Source organism: Ambystoma mexicanum, chromosome 1p (genome assembly GCF_040938575.1).
Source record: "Ambystoma mexicanum isolate Mex_15411 chromosome 1p, UKY_AmexF1_1, whole genome shotgun sequence".
Classification (NCBI taxonomy): Eukaryota; Metazoa; Chordata; class Amphibia; order Caudata; family Ambystomatidae; genus Ambystoma; species Ambystoma mexicanum.
The window spans coordinates 1293457882-1293475098 of NC_090921.1; the positions used below are offsets into that span (position 1 = coordinate 1293457882).

A 17217-nucleotide genomic window follows, 5' to 3' on the forward strand; every position below is an offset into this window, starting at 1 on the left:
GGTGGACTAGTGCAGGAATATCACCCGGGTGAGGGGGTCTTTGGGGAGTGGGACACTGGATGGTGAGACGCAGTATCTTCTTCCCTGTAACCCCTTTACCCCATCCTACCCAGAAGGATACTTAAGGACTCAACACCCCCCTCGCCCCTTTCCGGTCAGGCAGGGTCAGGCAATTACTAACCATTACACACACACACAGGACTTCTATTACACTTCCCCACATGAAAAAAAGACGGTGCCCGAGAGCACACTCTGAGCAAGGCAAAGCACACGAGGAAGCAGCAGTTCCAAGATGGCAGTTTAATACAAGATGAAAGACGGCAAAACTGAAGGATTGCAAGGAGGGAAGTGCCCTTGACCGTTTCAATGAAAGACTTACTTTCATGAAACTTCGAGAATAGGAAACGCAAGACCGGGAATCAAGGATGAGGAATCCTGCATTGTGTGTCGGAGGTACCCAGGGCCCTCCCGCGTCGGTAGTCAAGGCGGGGAAACTCCTTTGCCGCCGTGGTACTGTCCTTGGCTCCAACAAAGCAGCGCCCGTGAAGTCAGCACAGCCGGCGAGTTGGGGATACTTGAGAGAAACCGGTCTGTGTTGAAGCCAAGGTTGCAAGCGGCAACATTGTATAATGAAAGCAGTGTATGCAGCATATAGGGCAAGCAACGCAAACAAAATGAAACAGATGAGTGATTGAGCTTTGAAGCCAAAATACGATACCTTAGAGAGAGTGGTCCGGCACCACGTGTGTGCTCATCTGAAAGTCTGTTAGGTATCCAACTGAAAGTTGGCAAATGCTGAAGAGGGATAAAGAATTGTGAAATCGAAGTTTTCCGGCAACAGGTCAAGCAAAACCCTGTGTACATTCGAAAGTCTTCGATTGTCATCAACTTGCTTTTATGCTATTACTAAGTAGATGAAGTTGGTCGAAGCCTGTCGGAGGGAGATCAGCAAAGAGCTTTTGGTTAAAGCAAGTTTGTGTTAAAGGTTACACTGGAAATTGAAATTGGTCCGAGCCCGGCAGTGGGAGACTAATTGAACATTGTGTTGGGAAAGGGACCTGAGCCTGGCTGAGGGGTACTCAGGGGTGAATAGTGAATCGCCTGAGAAATTGAGTACTCGTGAAAATCTGAAAGAGGAAAAGAACTTTGTTTGTCGCATCAGGCCCTCTGAAAGAAGAGACTTTGAAAGGGAAAGAGACTTGGCACGGAGGGCCCTGATGCGAATGATTGAACTGTAGCCTCATACTAGAGAAGCCAGAGACTGTGCTAAGCTCATGTGTATCGCCTTGTCCTGGGCTGAAAACTTGGGGAAGGGAGGCCAACGATCTGAACATCCTGACATGACCTATTGTGAACACTTTCTTTTTCGTAACACGGTTTCCCACACTATTTATATTTAGAAGTAAGGATTGGCAATAGGTTTATTAGTATAGGCCCTTTTATTTTGACATGACAAGACACCACTAAAACACAGTTATTATTTGATGGTGGTTGCTTGCGCCATTCTGTAGATTTAGGATTAGATAGGCGTTCATCACAACCTTTTTGAAGTTCAATAAACACCCCTGAACTGTGGTCACTTGTGTCCGTCTTACTGTTGATACCATGCCTTCCTTACAGGGGGCTCTTGTTATTCTCAACACCACTGATTATGACAACAAATACATGCTCCAACTAGGTAATAAATCTATATACATGTGGACTGACCATGACCTGACTTGTGATATACTTAGAAAACTGAAAAATATTCTTGATTAGGCAGACACACGGGAATGGATCAGTGGCAAAACTAAGATTTTTTTTATTCAGGAAACACCTGGATATTCCATCATTCTACCCATTACCTAACATTCACAAAGTATTGACTAAACCCTTGATAGACACATTGTCGCTGCCACCAACAGGATACTACAACCTTTGGAGGTATACATCAATTACTTTCTCCAATTGCTGGTACACAAAACCTGCACATATTTCAAAGACACCCTTGACAATATCCATTTCAATTCTGAACACCTTCTTTTCACCATTGGTGCAATTAGCTTACATACCAGCATACCACATAACCTCGGTCTAGAGGCAGTTGAGTGGACATTACTTAAAGAAGGATACATTGGAGGCAACAAGGAATTCATCATGACTCTGAATGCTTACTTGAGGTTCAAGGCCTCTTTGTACCTGCAGACTAGTGGTACGTTATGGGAGCCACAATGACCCCCGCCCCCTCATATCCCAATCTATTCATGCTCAAATTTGAACAGACACGTGTTTCAGCATCCAGTATGGCATAAGGAGTTGACCCACTGGGGCAGCTACATTGACAATAACTTTGGGGTGTGGAATGGCTCGGTGACCACACTGGTCGAGTTAGTTGGATACCTCAATAGGATTGATCCTAGGATAAAGTTCACAATGGACATTGGTTCTCCTAGTATACATTTCCTTAATGTTCTTATCAGACTTCTGACTAATGGGCTACAGACTAGCTTATATAGGAACCCAACATATAAGAACAATCTTCTTTATTGCTTATGTTTTCATCCCCCTAGCCAGATTAGAAGCCTCCCCTTTGCAAATGCTCAGAGTGAAACACTTTGTTAGTGACAATGAACAATGTGGAACTGAACAAGGTTTCTCCAAAGTGGATATGACGAGGGTAACATTGCGCCACTCAAAGAAAAAGTTCACAGTATTCCTAGCTAGCCTATCCTTAAACAGTCTACACCAAGAACGTGCCCAGATTTAACATTTATATCTACCTACTCCACACAGAGCAGTCAAATCAAGAAGATAATCTCTAAACATTGAGAGGTGGTTATCACCAATACCCAGCTAGATGGATCTGTGCGATTACCACGCATCGGGAAATTGAGTATCCTCAAATATTGAATCACAAAATCCCGCTGAGTTCTGATCGCATAGATCACGCCTGCCGGCATCCTGCATACTCTCCCTGTCCCCCCCCCATACTTACCTTTTGCCGCCGACTCTGCTCTGTCCCTGCAGTATCAGTTCCCTCCTATTAACGTGGGTCGGAGCTGGCGCTGCAGGGTCCTTTTTTTTTCTTTATTGTCCCCATGTTAGTCATTATGGGCTTCGATTTTTTTTGGTGCAAGCAAAGTGCGTAGTAATTACGCATTCAGCTATCCTCCTGCCCCCCGCTCCCCACCGATATTTTCAGGGTATACCATTTACACGCCCACCTGTTTTTACTTCTAGGTGGAGCCGGAATCTATGCAATCTTTTTGTGCACACCAAGGGGTCCAAGAAATCCAGTAAGAAGCAGAATAGGAGGACTGCATTGTTCCAATTCTAATAACATCACTAAAGGCGATATTGTGCATCATCCAACCACTGGTGAGAAGATCAGAAAAAGAGACCTTGCAACTCGCAACACTTGCGTCATCTCTGCCAACAAATGTCCTTGCGGGAAGTATTATGTGGGACAGACCAAGGGAGCAGCCAAGACAGGCTGGAATGAACATCACTCGAACATAAGAACCAGCAACATCAACTCTCCAGTGGCTAGACATTTTCTGGAGCAGATGCACCAATTTTCCCAGATCCGATTTCAGATACTTGAAGTTATCCTCTGAGACGAACATGAGAACACACACATCAAACTTGGCAGCAGAGAAGCATATTGGATTTAGAGTTTGGACACTTTACACCCGGCGACATCAACGAAGAGAAGAATTTGGCATGTTTTTTGTGAATCCATGTTGATGTACTAGGGTTTGACTTATGGCAGTGTGTATATTATGCTTGTTCGTTATCTGCTTCATTAACAGGTCTTTTCCTGCAATACTAGTAGTGACCCAGTGATTTACACTTGTATTGCAGTTCCATGTGACTGCACTTCTATTAAGGCTATGATCTCAGCCTCCATCTTGCTCTAGTTGTTCACCCCTCCCATACACCTGCATCCTCTAAACAGGTGGCTTTGTGACCCATGTCTGGATTGCATTTTGTACACACTTCCTACGTGTATTTGTTCTAACTCCATCTGCTATATGGACTGGTATGTGATCCACCTTTTTATGGACTTTTCTATATTCCACCGAGTTGTTTTTCGTTGCTTGCTGGATTAACTTCATGTTTCTTCCTCCAACACTATTGGTTACTTTGTGATCTTAAGCCGCACTGAAATTGTACTAAGCAGTGTCTTATCACCCTTCTATTACGACACACTTTTCGTATCTCCCTGCCCCCACTATGTAATCTTTGCATATGTTACTGCTGTGCTGTATGCATTTTCCAGGATTGGTTCTTTTATGGATACACCTGCTCATGAATATTCTCAGTCAGGCTGGGAATCCTCTGAAATATTAAAGCAGTTTAGCTTTAAGCCTAAAAACAGCTAGTCACTTATGTAGCCTATTGTTGTCACGTTGGGTCATACCGCCCCAGCCAGTGACAATACTCCTTAGCTCCACTCCTGGTGGCCATCTTCAGATTCGTACTACATGTTTAAGTGTTGGAGTCCTCGTTATGCTCCTCAAAATATTGAGGTTTAGTCCTAGTCCGATTTGTTTTTTTAAAGAGTTTTTTCAATTGTTTGTCAACATCACAACCAGCAACCGGGATCAGTTGTTTAAGATCCAGACCATCACCGGATCTTCTTGACCATGTGAAGTGCTCTTCACAAGTTTGTGGCCTTCCTCATTTGCCGCGATGACGGACGCAAACGGGAACCTTTTCAAGACCTGTACAAAGTGTCACCTCAAAAAGGTCTATGTGGAGGACCACCATGACAAGTGCTTACATTGTTTGCACCCGGACCATGATATGGACCATTGTTCCATCTGCCAGTCCTTTTCTCCAAAGACTCGTAATGACCATCACTGCAGATTGGGGACTTCGCTGGAGGAGGGTGCCGGGTCCTTGGACTCTAGCTCACTCCGCAGTCATGCCTCTACCAGAATCAGCAGACCCAGAGGCCATGCTCCATTGTCTAAAAGATCAAGATCACACGAAGAACCTTCCCTCGGGAAGAAACTTCAAAAAGGGATACAAGTCGCACACTTCATCGACGACCCAGTCCACGACTGCTTTGTCTACAACTACCAAGTCAATAGCTCCAGCGACACCCTCATCCTCGACGCACTTGTCGGTCAAGCGATGTCTGCATCTACTCTATCCACAAGCCACAGGCATAAGTTGTCAACATCAAGAGCCTCATCAACGGCGCAAGACAGTCCATAAACGAGCAAAATTGTCCACCTCCTCGTCGACTGCTGCATCTTCAACGAATGCTTAGTGAACGACCACAACTACTGTCTCTACCAAATTGCCAAGAGTTTCTCTGCAGCCTTGGCAATCTTCAGCACCATTGGTGTAGTCGCAAGCTCCAGCATTTGCCACGTTTCCCAGAGGGGCTAGTATGGACAGGGAAATGCCTCCAGCATTGCATTTTCTGGCAAGACCCACAATAGCCAAGCCACCGTTTACTCCAGTGACTTCTGTTTCAACTGCTATAGCACCACCTGCAACATTGCTTCAAGGAGGAGGAGGTCTCAGACAAAGCTTCTGGAGGCCTTATTCTTAGACCACAAGGAAATCCAGTGAGCAGCCATCATTCCACTGAACTTTCCAGTGGTAGAATCATCCCGAGCACCTCCCGCAGGGCACTCCTTTTTGCCTCTCAGTCAGGCCAGTCACCACAGATTCTGCCCAGGAGGGATGGGGAACCCACATGGGCCAACGCCACGCCAAATGTACACCGAGACTAATGCCCAAGAAGGTTTGGGTACCACACCAGCCTCCTAGGACTCGCTTTTTGCACCGTTAGATGGGAGACTGCAAGACTGCGCATGTGTAGTAGGTCCCAGTGAGAGGACAGATTGAGAGGCCACCTTATTCCAGTGAACAGGGAAAGGCACTAATGAACAGTAGGGCTTAGACAGAAGGCAGTAGCACTATTTGGGCGTATCTATGCGCAGAATGGAATTACCATAACAAATAATCTTGGACCCAAATTAAATGGACAGACTCGAAGAATTTGGCAAAATACTACTTTATAATCATTTCAATAAAGTAAGGCAATCTGGCAAACAGTTTGTAGTCCACACATTAACAGTTACATTACAGGTACACAAAGGCTTTATACCTCAATGTGCGCCAGCTTTATCATCATCGTATGTGGCAAATAAAACCTTTCGGACTTGGGGATTGGTATGGGGAACATGTCTCCTTATAGAGGAAATAAGTGTTAGTTACTTTATTGGCTGTTCCTCGCTGGTAGGCAGCCATAAACCTCCTTCCAACTACATATAATACAGATTTTAACAGTAGAACAGGAGTGGATTGGCTCCTGCAGACCACAATTTCAACCTTTTATTTAATGCTATTAAATTCAATTAAGTTGGGCGTCATTACTTCTCTTGCCTCTGGAGACTTGGTTGCTCTACCTCACATAGGCGTTTCAGCATCTTCCATTATCAGTTCCTGGCACTCGTAAATGCTTGCTCATTTACTTAAGCCAAGAGAAATAGGTCCTACATACATTATTTATCCTCAGTAACTCCCCTTGTACCCTTCAGTAGCTTCTTGCTGCAGCATCTTTGATCTCTGGTCTGGCCAGCAGCTATTCTTTGTTCATGCACAAATGTGTATTTCCAGCCTCTGTCAGCTCTGCAGCTCTGGTCTCTCTCCTTCGAGCTCTTCACTTACTACCGTTGAGAGCCGGCACCAATCTTTTCAACATGGCCGCTTCACCTGTGTTATGTTTTCTAGTGCAGCAAGCTTCTATATGGCTCATCTATCTTGCATTTCTGCGTATATGCATTCGCTACTCATTTGGTTACTATCTTCTTGGTGTATTTATGGTTTCTTCTTGCTTTTAGGTATATTTACTCTCGTTTCTTCGGTTATTATTCTCAAATCATTTCAGTGAGTCATTGTATCTTGTCCTTATGACATCACTTTGAACCTGTCAAATCTTTACAACTCTCGATATTCAGTGGTTTCTGAAAATCTACTGCTACCACCTCAGTATGAGGGTACATTCGATACAGTTGTCCAAGTGGATAACTTCTCATACATTCGATGCAGTATTGGGATGATACCTGGTGCCATGCACAATGTCTTCCTGTCGTTCATCCAGTATGACAGAGATTGGGGGGGGCAGAGCCCCTCAATGATTTACACGTCTGCCCCAAGGGTTCAGCCAAGTACGCAAAGAGCCCTCTTAATTCAAGTTAGGCAGATTACAAAAATACAGTTATTTAATTAGACCGTAGACAGGTAAGTAATACACTAAATGATTGACACACACACACACCCCGCCCCCCCTCTGGGTGCTCTGCCAATAGCACTAATATTTTACTTTTGAACACAGAAATACTTTGAGGTACTGTAATGTAGTAAAGTAAGTAAAGAAAATAGAATCATTTAAGTAAATCAATATTTTGTGAACTAATAGGTAGCAAATATGAAAGTGAGCAAACATATAATACCAAGGTTCTAACCTAAAAACAAGTCCTTCTCTACCTAGAAAAGCGGCATAGTGCCCTTAGAGTCACGGGAGCCAATAAAAGTATTTTCAGAAAGCCACAAGTCATTTTAGGAAATTGAACAAATGTTGGTTTGAACCAACAAATACATGCAGGTGTTTCAAATTTCAATAAAAATAAGCGGAACATCTTTAAAAGACTCTCTCCCCACCCAATCCAACAGCCTTAGTGGGGGTAGTGGGGTTCGGAGGCGTATCAGGTGATCAGGGAAGGATACCAGGGCAGAACATCCGCATTCAGGGCTAGGTAAAGTTGAGATAGGGCTAGGACTTTACGCCCATACAACCCTTTGGATACATGGGGTGCCAAAACCGGTATGTTTACTCACCCCCTGTACTTGGATTCACTCATGGACCACCCTAGGAGTTCCTGAAATTGCTAGGTCTTCCATATTTGTGTCTTGGTTTCATTGGAGGAAGCCAAGGAGTTGTGGGGAAAAAGAGTTGGGTTCTTGGATCCGGCTGGTTCACAGGTCCGTGCTCGAATGGACCAGATTCTGGCCAGCTGGACTCTCAGACTTTGGAACCAACACTTTTGTGACGACCTCAAGGCACGCCCAGCACGGGATGCAGTCGGCGAGTAGCTATGGCCACTTGTTCAAAATGGCGGAAGAGGACTCCCGTGGCAAGAACTAAGAAGCTGGTTCTGAAGGGCCGCTCTTCGTGGTGGAGAGCTGCAGCTTTTGAAAACGCTCCTTGGATAAGCTGAGGATCTTCTGAATCCCAAGGCTCAACTTGGGAGATCGACCGCTGGAGCCAAGTAGCCATGGTGGTCATCCGACTGCCCACAGGATGGTTCCACGTCTGTTCAGAGAGGTTCCAGTGGCTAGATCTTCATAGAGGTTGGGACTGCGTGTTCCCACCGGTCCAGGCTGATGAGGCACTGAGGAGGTCTTTGAGATTTGCAGAGACACAGGGGTTCACCGGACAAGTGAAAAAAGCAGTCCTGGTGATCTACCAGAAAAAGTTTTGGCGGTCTTCAGCAGACCACTTTCCTTTGTAGGGGTTTGGCCCCAACAGTGATGTCAAGTGTGACTGCAAGAGGAGTCCTTTTATCCAGGATTGTGGCTGCAGATGGCTCCAGCTCAACAATGGCCAGGATCTGCAACATTCAAACAGGCAGGGGATGTAAATCCTGAACAGCCTTTGGTCACTGCATCTGCCCAGCAATAGACACACCTGGCAGTGATGTGGACTGTGTCCAGACAGTCCCAGGCCACAAAATCACAGGCGGCCACATTTTTTGCAAAAGCTTTACCCGGGAAAAGGCTTACCATATATGGAAAATACAGCCACTCCATGGCTGTAAAAAGTTCAAAAGACCAGACGGGTGAAGGAAAGGTGAAAAATCACGTGGCGCGGCCATTTTAGAGTATGTAGTATTAAGCGGAACAATGCAAGGCAGAAGTGCATGGGACTACAAAAAAGAAAAAAAAAACACTATAAAAGTATGCGCTGCCGCCAGCCCATCATGGACACATCATGCAAGTAACCAAAAAGTAACAAATCTTGTGTCTCCTACCGCACTTCACTGAAGGCGAGGTGTGCAAGAAAAATAAACAAATAATCTTACAATGGTAAACAGTGTTCTCCTGCACGGATAGCCATGCGGACTGATTGATTCCCCTAAAACAGATGAGCTTAGCAAGGTTAGTGAGGCAAAAAGGCTTCACTTTCCTCCAAAAGTCAGGATAGGTTCAAAACAACAGCAAAAAGAATAAAGTCCCTGATGTCTTATGGATGGAAAGCAGCATAAAGTAAAATCTTTCCCAAAAGGCCTCATAATCACACAGGTACTTAGAAGCATGTATGGGAGATAAGAAAGCTAACATCTGTGATGGGGAGTAGGAAAGCTCACCACAAAAGTGAGTCAAATTTGAGAAGCAGAGTTCAACACTTGCTGCAAGCTCACATGGAGTAGCTAAAGGGATGGAACATCTGCCTAACGTAATGAAGGACACTAGACTTTTCTTAACTTCTGAGCTACTAGCCTGTAAAGAGAAATGACACATGGCCGACACATTTTAAAGCCCCAAAAGGAACAGGACAGGCCAGGCCAGGCCAGGCCAGTTGGACTAAGAAATAAAACCAATTAACTTAGAATATAAGGCCAGAGAAACGAGACAACATGCGGGGGGTTGCAGGAGAGGGGAAGACTAAGGGAAACCACCATAGAAAAGAAAACCACTGGAAAGGCCAGATAAGGAGAGCAGAAGGAACCTTGAATGTCAAGACTGCCATTGGGCAGATCCTATGTAGATACTTACTCACTGGACTCAAGATAGATGCATGGAAAATGTCCAGGGGCAGGCAAGTACCCCTAAAGTCAATCTGGAAGAATTATAGACGAGTACCTCACCTAGGCATCAACAGGGCAAAGTCAGGTGGCAATACACGGTTATGGGGTAAAGGCAGGTAAGTCCCAATTATGCAGACGTGGCAAAAGACAACCGCAGTGGTGACACTAAAGAAGTGCTCTAGAGACAGGTTAGAGTATCAGCAGCACAGAGAGAAGATATACCACAGCAGGAGTCCACCTAATGCAAGTCAAATGGAAAATGCAGTTAAGGCCCACCTTCAGAAAGCCTCGACCATAGGGGTTAATATGGAGACTAACCCAGAGTCCAAAAGGTGGCGATAGTACCAGAAAGTCGATTTAGGAAATCGAAAAGAACCTGGTGAAAGCCCCAAAGAACCTGGTGAATGGAACTCTTTTCAGGTGCAGTATACAGAATCTGAACAGCCAGGGGCTTCAACCCCCCGAAAAATGACCCAGATGACAGAAAATAAAAACAATCAACCATCATAGGAGTGGGCCCCTCAAGCCAGAAATGGTAGCAAAGGCAAGGACAACTCCAGAAAAGTTGAGAACTGGGTAAAGCTCCATCATGTGGCTTTACAGACATCCAGCAAGAAATGGTCCCATGACAGAGAAGACCCTAGATGACCCAGCGGAGCACATGAGTGAAGGTATTGGGGTCCCAATACTGTTTCAAATGACCAACACCAAGACAGGATGACTGAGGGGGGGAAAGCCAGAAGTTACAGGTAACATGGTCATAAGATTGTTTCAGCACAAAAGGCCAGTCACAGCCAAAAAGCAGGGCCACGAGGAAGGCCAGGGTAGCTAAGGAAGGACATCCAGCATCCCAAACTTAGAACTTGAAACTAGTCAATATGGAGATTAGGCTGGATTTCTAAACTCTGGCCCGGTGGACAGATGTTTAGGAAGCCAACCTAATTATATAGTTCACAGGGTAACTCTGGGAGCTTGGCCAAACCAATTAGGGTAGCATGGAGATTAGTCAAGGCTGAGTCTCAGGATAGGAGAGTGTGGTAAGGAGTCAAAAGTGAGTCCAAGACAGTGAGCCATCATGAAGTACACTCAAGGCAGGTTAAGTACAAAAAACTATTACTGGACAAAAACACACACTATGAAAAATGACATAACAGGTAGCAAAATCACATAATACTAAATAGTAAAATACATATATACAATCACAGTAAGTTGGTGTAAAACATGCAGTTCCCCCCCAACCCCCGTCCCACGCTGCTCCACCTCACCCCACCCCACAATACCTGAAAGGGAAGGCAAGTTAATAATTACTACACCATCAGTACACATGAACATCACCCCTAAATTGTGAAGTCCATCCCCAAGTTTTATGGGGCCTTGTGCCCAAAGGTTCAAGGTTTCCAATAGTTTTAGGGAGTGGAAAAAGTTAGGAGGGTCCTGTGGATGTGAAGAAGTTTCCAAAAGTCAGGAGATGTCAAGTAAGACTGTTCCCAGCTTTTGGCGGGCGTTCGGCAAAAAGTATTGCCAAAGACAAACAATTTTAAAACAATTAAGGGCAGAGATAGGGGAGTAGGCATGTACTACTGTAATTTAGCCCCATACTCAGATTTTTCTAGAGACTTGGCAGGTCGTTGGAGGGTTGCCCGAGATATGTTTTCCCACTGTTAGGTCAGTTCGAAGTAGCCCAGGAGCTACCGGTGCAAGAAGTTTCCGGGAGCTTTATGCAAACTTTTCTTGTGGAACAATGCAGCAGGCACTGATGCAGGACTCTTCAGGACTGTCGACCAGATGCGGGGAAGCCAGTTTCAGGGACGGTCACTGATGCAGTGACAAGCTGATGGCACCCCGATTTCCGAGCCGATACAACATTTCTTCTACCGCGTGTTGGTCAGTCCACTGGATGGCCCAGAAACGCTTCTGAAGACTAAGTCGACAGGCACCAAGAAGAAGTCGAGAATGGCTGTTCCCACTACTGCTACTGTCGAAGTATAGATGAAGGTCTTCTAAAAACAGCAGACAGGAAGAACAGACAGGGCTCCACCAGGACTGCAGCAAATGTTGGTCGCCAGGCCGTCTCAGGACGGGTCCATGGGTCTTCCTAGGTCTTCATGGCTATGTAGGATACTTGGCTCTTCGCATGATCTCTGGAAAATGGCTGCAGGACCCCTCTGCTTATGGAAAAACTCAGGTGAGCACAGAAACTCAACCCAACCCATGAAGATCACACCCCAGCAGTGGTCCAATCCAGGACCACTGTTGGTGACCCTCATGCATGGCACGCACCAGCAAATATAAACAGTATGAATGTTTTCGTAATAAACACCACACTTCTCTGTATTACAAAAAAGTATTCCGAATAACCTAACCGTCACTATGTAATGGAGCCTACCTCAGTTCAACCGATAATCGTTAATGGGTTCTTTTTTCTAACATTCTATGCATTTTCTTACGATATTGTGGCTCCCCCCCTGTGTACCTGCAGCCTTTACTTATATATTATATACACTATCTCACTTTGACATATTGTGTCCCTCTGCGAGGGCCTTGGCATGGGTAATGTCTTATTTTGGTTGAAAATACAATAAAACATGTTTTTAATTCAAGTTTATTAAAGTTTGTCAAAGGAAGAACAAGTTTACAATCGGGTATTCAGTACATTTTAAAGATACATAAGTACAGCTTACAATACCCCCGATAGGTCCTATTGAAAACGTTTAATACCACCGCTCCCCCGATGAACAGTATCGTCTCTTGCTTTATACAGCTAATCTAAGTCGAATGGTTGCAATTGGCGTGTGATGTGACAGTTTTTACATACAATGATACACATGGTTGTATTTCTCTGATTTGTCCGAAGAACTGCAGAATGGTCTCTTCAAATGTGGAAGTAAATAGGGATCTAATACCTTCACCTCCAGATTCACAAAGTCCCAGGCATATATTTGGTCACAAAATCTGTCCACAATAGGTCACATTGCATGGATTTTGTATGCAAACAAGCAGTGATCTTTTCCATCACACAAATGTTGGTGGCGACATGGACCCATTCACCTTTGGTAGGTAAACCTTTTGATTTCCATTTAGTTACCAGTGCAGCACGTGCTGCCAATAAAAGAGGAGCCACTAGACCTCTAATCCTCCTATGCTCATCATCATGTTTCTCAAAGCCAAATAGGATTAGGAGGGGGTCAGCAGCCAGCTGTATTCCGTCCAGATCTTTGATCCACCCCAGGACTTCATCCAAAAAAACTTGAATGTGGGGGCATGTCCACCACATGTGCCAATAATTTGCATTCTCTCCACATTCACGCCAGCATCGTGGGCTCGCTGACCGGAACATCTGGGAGAGCCTGTGTGGATCATATTGCCATCTATGCAATAATGTAATGCCGTGTAACTTGTATTGACTGGCTATGGAAACCTGGGAGGCAGCCCTAGAAAGTTTGCCCCACATGTCTAGGTCAATCTCATCATCAAGATCTCTCTCCCATCTGTTCTTTAGGTGTAAAGAAGGCCCTCTACCTGCTTCTATTAGCTCCCTATACATAGCAGATATTAGACCTTTCATTTCCGTTCTGGAGCTGAACAGTTTTTCGAATGGGGTGAGGTCTCTACTGGTGTTATCCCTCCATTTATCTTTTGAAATTACGCCTTTGAGCTGCAAAAAGTCAAAAACAGAGTGGGAGCCCAATCCTAGGGCTTCCTCTAATTCCATAATGGTAATGAAGGAGCCGTCCTTCCAAAGTTGGCCCACTCTTTCCAGCCCAGCTACGTACCCAATAAAACTTTTTGGAACTCAGAAACATCATACAGGGTACCCCTGGCATCATGGCTAAAAAAAAAGCTGCGAGCAAGCCAGTGGAAAAGGAGAGAAAAGAATCAGAGGATGAAAACATTCCAAAAAGAAGTTGGCAAAGAATGTACTAGAAATGGAGCACTGCAGGAGTCTTCCGATCTGGTCCAGCGCAGAGAATAAACGGAAGGAATCAGATTTTAAGCTTCATTTCCTTTGACATATTCTGCCTCTCTCTCGAACACAATCCAGAAACTCAATGGAATCCGGAATGGTCCTGTACATTATGGATTATTGGAGTAGCTTCTCGTTTGGTTAAGTAAAAACAAAATACTAATCTTGCGCTAGCAAATATAGATCCACGAGAACGAGGGTGCTAGGCTGGCTCTTAACCTGGAACCCAATGACCATATTATACCAGCCATTGTGTCACCCGACTGCCTAACAGGGAACATTTGCAGCAACGTTAAAGAGATTTGCCTTTCGCAGGGCCACCTGCAACACAGGTCCAACTTACATTCAACATAAGACATTATGCACCAAGAACGTAGAGATTGGCCAGCTCCCTTATGGCTGTACATGCCGCCCGCAAATGAAGATGGGTGGACTCTAGGCCATGCACAGAATTTGAGCTGTGCCTGTGCACAAGCTTCAATACCTTTAATAATGCTTTGCATGAAATGCTCCTGTACTGATAATACGAACATCCAACAGAATGTGTCAGTACACACTTTATCTAGTATCATTTTGGTATATAGAACACAAGTATATTCCCAATTTGTCAAATGTTCGCATACTCCACGACACTCCACTTGAAACACCATTTGCTGTACAGGCACATTATAAATACCCAATAAATAAAATACAATATTGCACAATTTGGGTTATGGGGTTATTGGAGCCTTCAAGCAACCTGGTGGCGTTAACAGTTCCAAGCAGCCAAGAAGGAGCAAAGTCACGGCCTCTAGGTAGCTAAAAGGGGGAGCCAGGGGAAATAAGGTCCAGTCTCCAATCACTCAAGCGTATAGGGATGCCCAGACAGGGCGAGTCTTACAAACATTCGACTCGATTAACAGGGTGGGGGAGAGGAGAGGAAAAGGGAAGTAGGCAGTCTCCAAGAACGGCAGAAAGTTTGCACAGAGGGTCAAAATGCAAGGACCCAAATCCCCAGCTAACAGAAAAGGACAAAGCGCCCAGCCTCCAGGAACACAGGCAAAATCAAGAAACCAGTGTGTGTAACAAAGGACATTGGCCTGCAGGAAACTAGGGATGGGCAACCCCAATTCAAGAAAACCAGGGGCGGAATGTGCCAGCTTTCAGGAACGTGGTCTGTTGGCCAACACAGACATCAGGCATGCCAGGAGGTTGGGTCTGGGACTGAAGTATCCAAGCAGACAAAGGAGGGAGTGAAGGAGGGGTATGGCAGGGTAGGGTACCAGGTAGCCCAGGGGTGGAATAGTCTAAAAGCAACCAAGGAAGTAAGGACGTTTGCGGGCGGGGGGAGAGAAAGTATCAGAAGCCACACTGCCAGCGGGTGGGTTGAGGTAAGTGAGCATCTAGGTAGAGGGAGGCAGAAGGGGAGGGTCCCCGTCTCCAGAAGACAATGGGAAGGGAGGGGCAAGGAAGACGTCCATGTCAAACTTACTCATACCAATGCACAATCACCTACAATTCGAGTGATTCAAAGTTTGCCAAACATTTGAGGTGAATACTTTCTTGGGAAGGCATCAGGCGAGGGTGGTTTACAATCCACCGCATGGTCCTAAAAGCAACACCAACCTGTGAGAGGCTTGCAAAGCCAATTCACAGTGCATTCTGAAATATTTCTTCTAGTTCTAGCATGAGTGATTCTCATGCTAGAAACAGAAAAAATACTGGAGGCTGAAAATAATAGATAAGACATATTTCAAGCCCAAATTGGTTTCTCACTTGAAAGCTAAGTCAACAGCAAGTGGACAGGGTCTCAGACTATGAGCCACGGGTGGAGGAAAAGGAGAGAAAAATGGTCACAGAATTTGAGCACCCCGGCAGGGGCATCACAGGTAGACAGAGGGTCGGTCACAGATAAGTGCAGGCTGTAGTGCTTCTCTCACCTGGGTAACACGTACGGTCCGCTGCTTCCAATCAGCAAAAAGCTCCACTACAGAAAATAGGGGAGCAGCAGATTAGTATATTAGGCCACACTGTTTAACAAACCACAATTCACTTATTAGTATGCCACATCCCACGAACTTCAATCAATTGCAGTTCATTCAAAGTAGAAGTACACCATGCAAAGTTACTCTTATTGCAGCGTATAGTGCTGTTCAAAACACATTTGACTAAATTGGCCCATCATCATCACCAAAATGTAAGAGAATAAAAGAGTTAAAATATTGCACCCCATTCATCACGGTCGTACATCACCAAAGTTGTACCTATTGCAACTTCACTGTAACCTGAAAACACGTGAAGAATTTAGGTCAACAACACTTTTCGTGCAAGCATGCACATATTCCTTCTAAGATTTATTCAGCACCAAAACCTTAGAGCAACCAAAGCCCTGACAAGAATGAGCAAATCGGAGGGCAGCGCTCTCTACTGCCGGATACTAGAGCAGCCCTTTCTAGAGGTGTGCCCTTATGAAACAGTGCAGGGGTTTCGTTAGGAAGTTCCAGAGGTTAGGGCAGAGATGTAGCTTTCTTCCAGTTTTGTTGAGGTTTATTTTGTTAGAAAGATGGTAGTTCTCTAGCTGCTTGGCCTATGTAAATGCACACGGCCAGATTGTTTCGGGGTGTTGCCACTGTACAATGTAGTTGATTGTGCTAAGCAGCTTCAATTCAATGTTTTTATATGAACTAATTTGATTACGTTTTCAAAAAAAAAAAAAAAAAAAAAAAAAAAGTACAAAGCAAAATTGTTTTTATTTCTTCACATTACAATGTTCGTACCATGCCCATTGCATCACACCTGAAATAGATTCCCCATTGTATCGAACGCTTTAAAGTCTGAGCCTAATATGATCCCTCCTCTCAATGTCCGGGACCTCCCCGGCTTAGTAAGCTCACTCTAAACCCTCCCAGCAGACCGATCCTCAGATCACAGCTTGCCATTTTCTCCATATTTTGTTTCTGGGCACAAACCCTATCTCTGTACACTGTATTATAGGTCACATCAATAATTCATTCCTTCTCGCCATGTCAATATCATCAGGCTTGCCTGACCACCCATCCCACTGCCTGTTCCCTTTTCACAACCATAAGCGCCATTTTGATCAGGCATTGTTCCTTGTGGGAAGTCTCCCCAAATATGCAAGAGGCTCAATTTGGGAAAGTCCAGAAACTGACCCCAAGACCCCAGACATATAGGAAGTACCCTCCACATTCCCACAATTCAAGCAGTTCGGATACACAGCTCTCCCCATACCATACAAGTTTGTTCTAGTACAGTAGATCCTATGAAGTATTTTGTATAGAATGAGTCTCTGTCTACTGGATAAACCATTAAGTTTGAGCATGGAGAAAATAATTGGATCTCCCGGAAACATGGATTTGCTCCGAAATTCAAGAAGCATTGTCTCCACTCGGGTCATGCAGGGATGACACAAAAGGTCTAAAGACCTACATGTTTTGTTTG

At 44.9% G+C, this 17217-nt stretch overlaps 1 protein-coding gene across 2 annotated transcripts in view; it reads right to left on the reverse strand.

Moving 5' to 3' along the window:
• Positions 1-17217, reverse strand: part of PNKP (polynucleotide kinase 3'-phosphatase) — a 228603-nt gene that overhangs the window by 149279 nt on the left and 62107 nt on the right. For both annotated transcript variants that reach the window (XM_069605627.1, XM_069605637.1), the window contains exon 3: positions 15696-15742. In XM_069605627.1, the coding sequence (XP_069461728.1) occupies positions 15696-15742 (47 nt within the window). The remainder of the gene's footprint in view (positions 1-15695; positions 15743-17217) is intronic.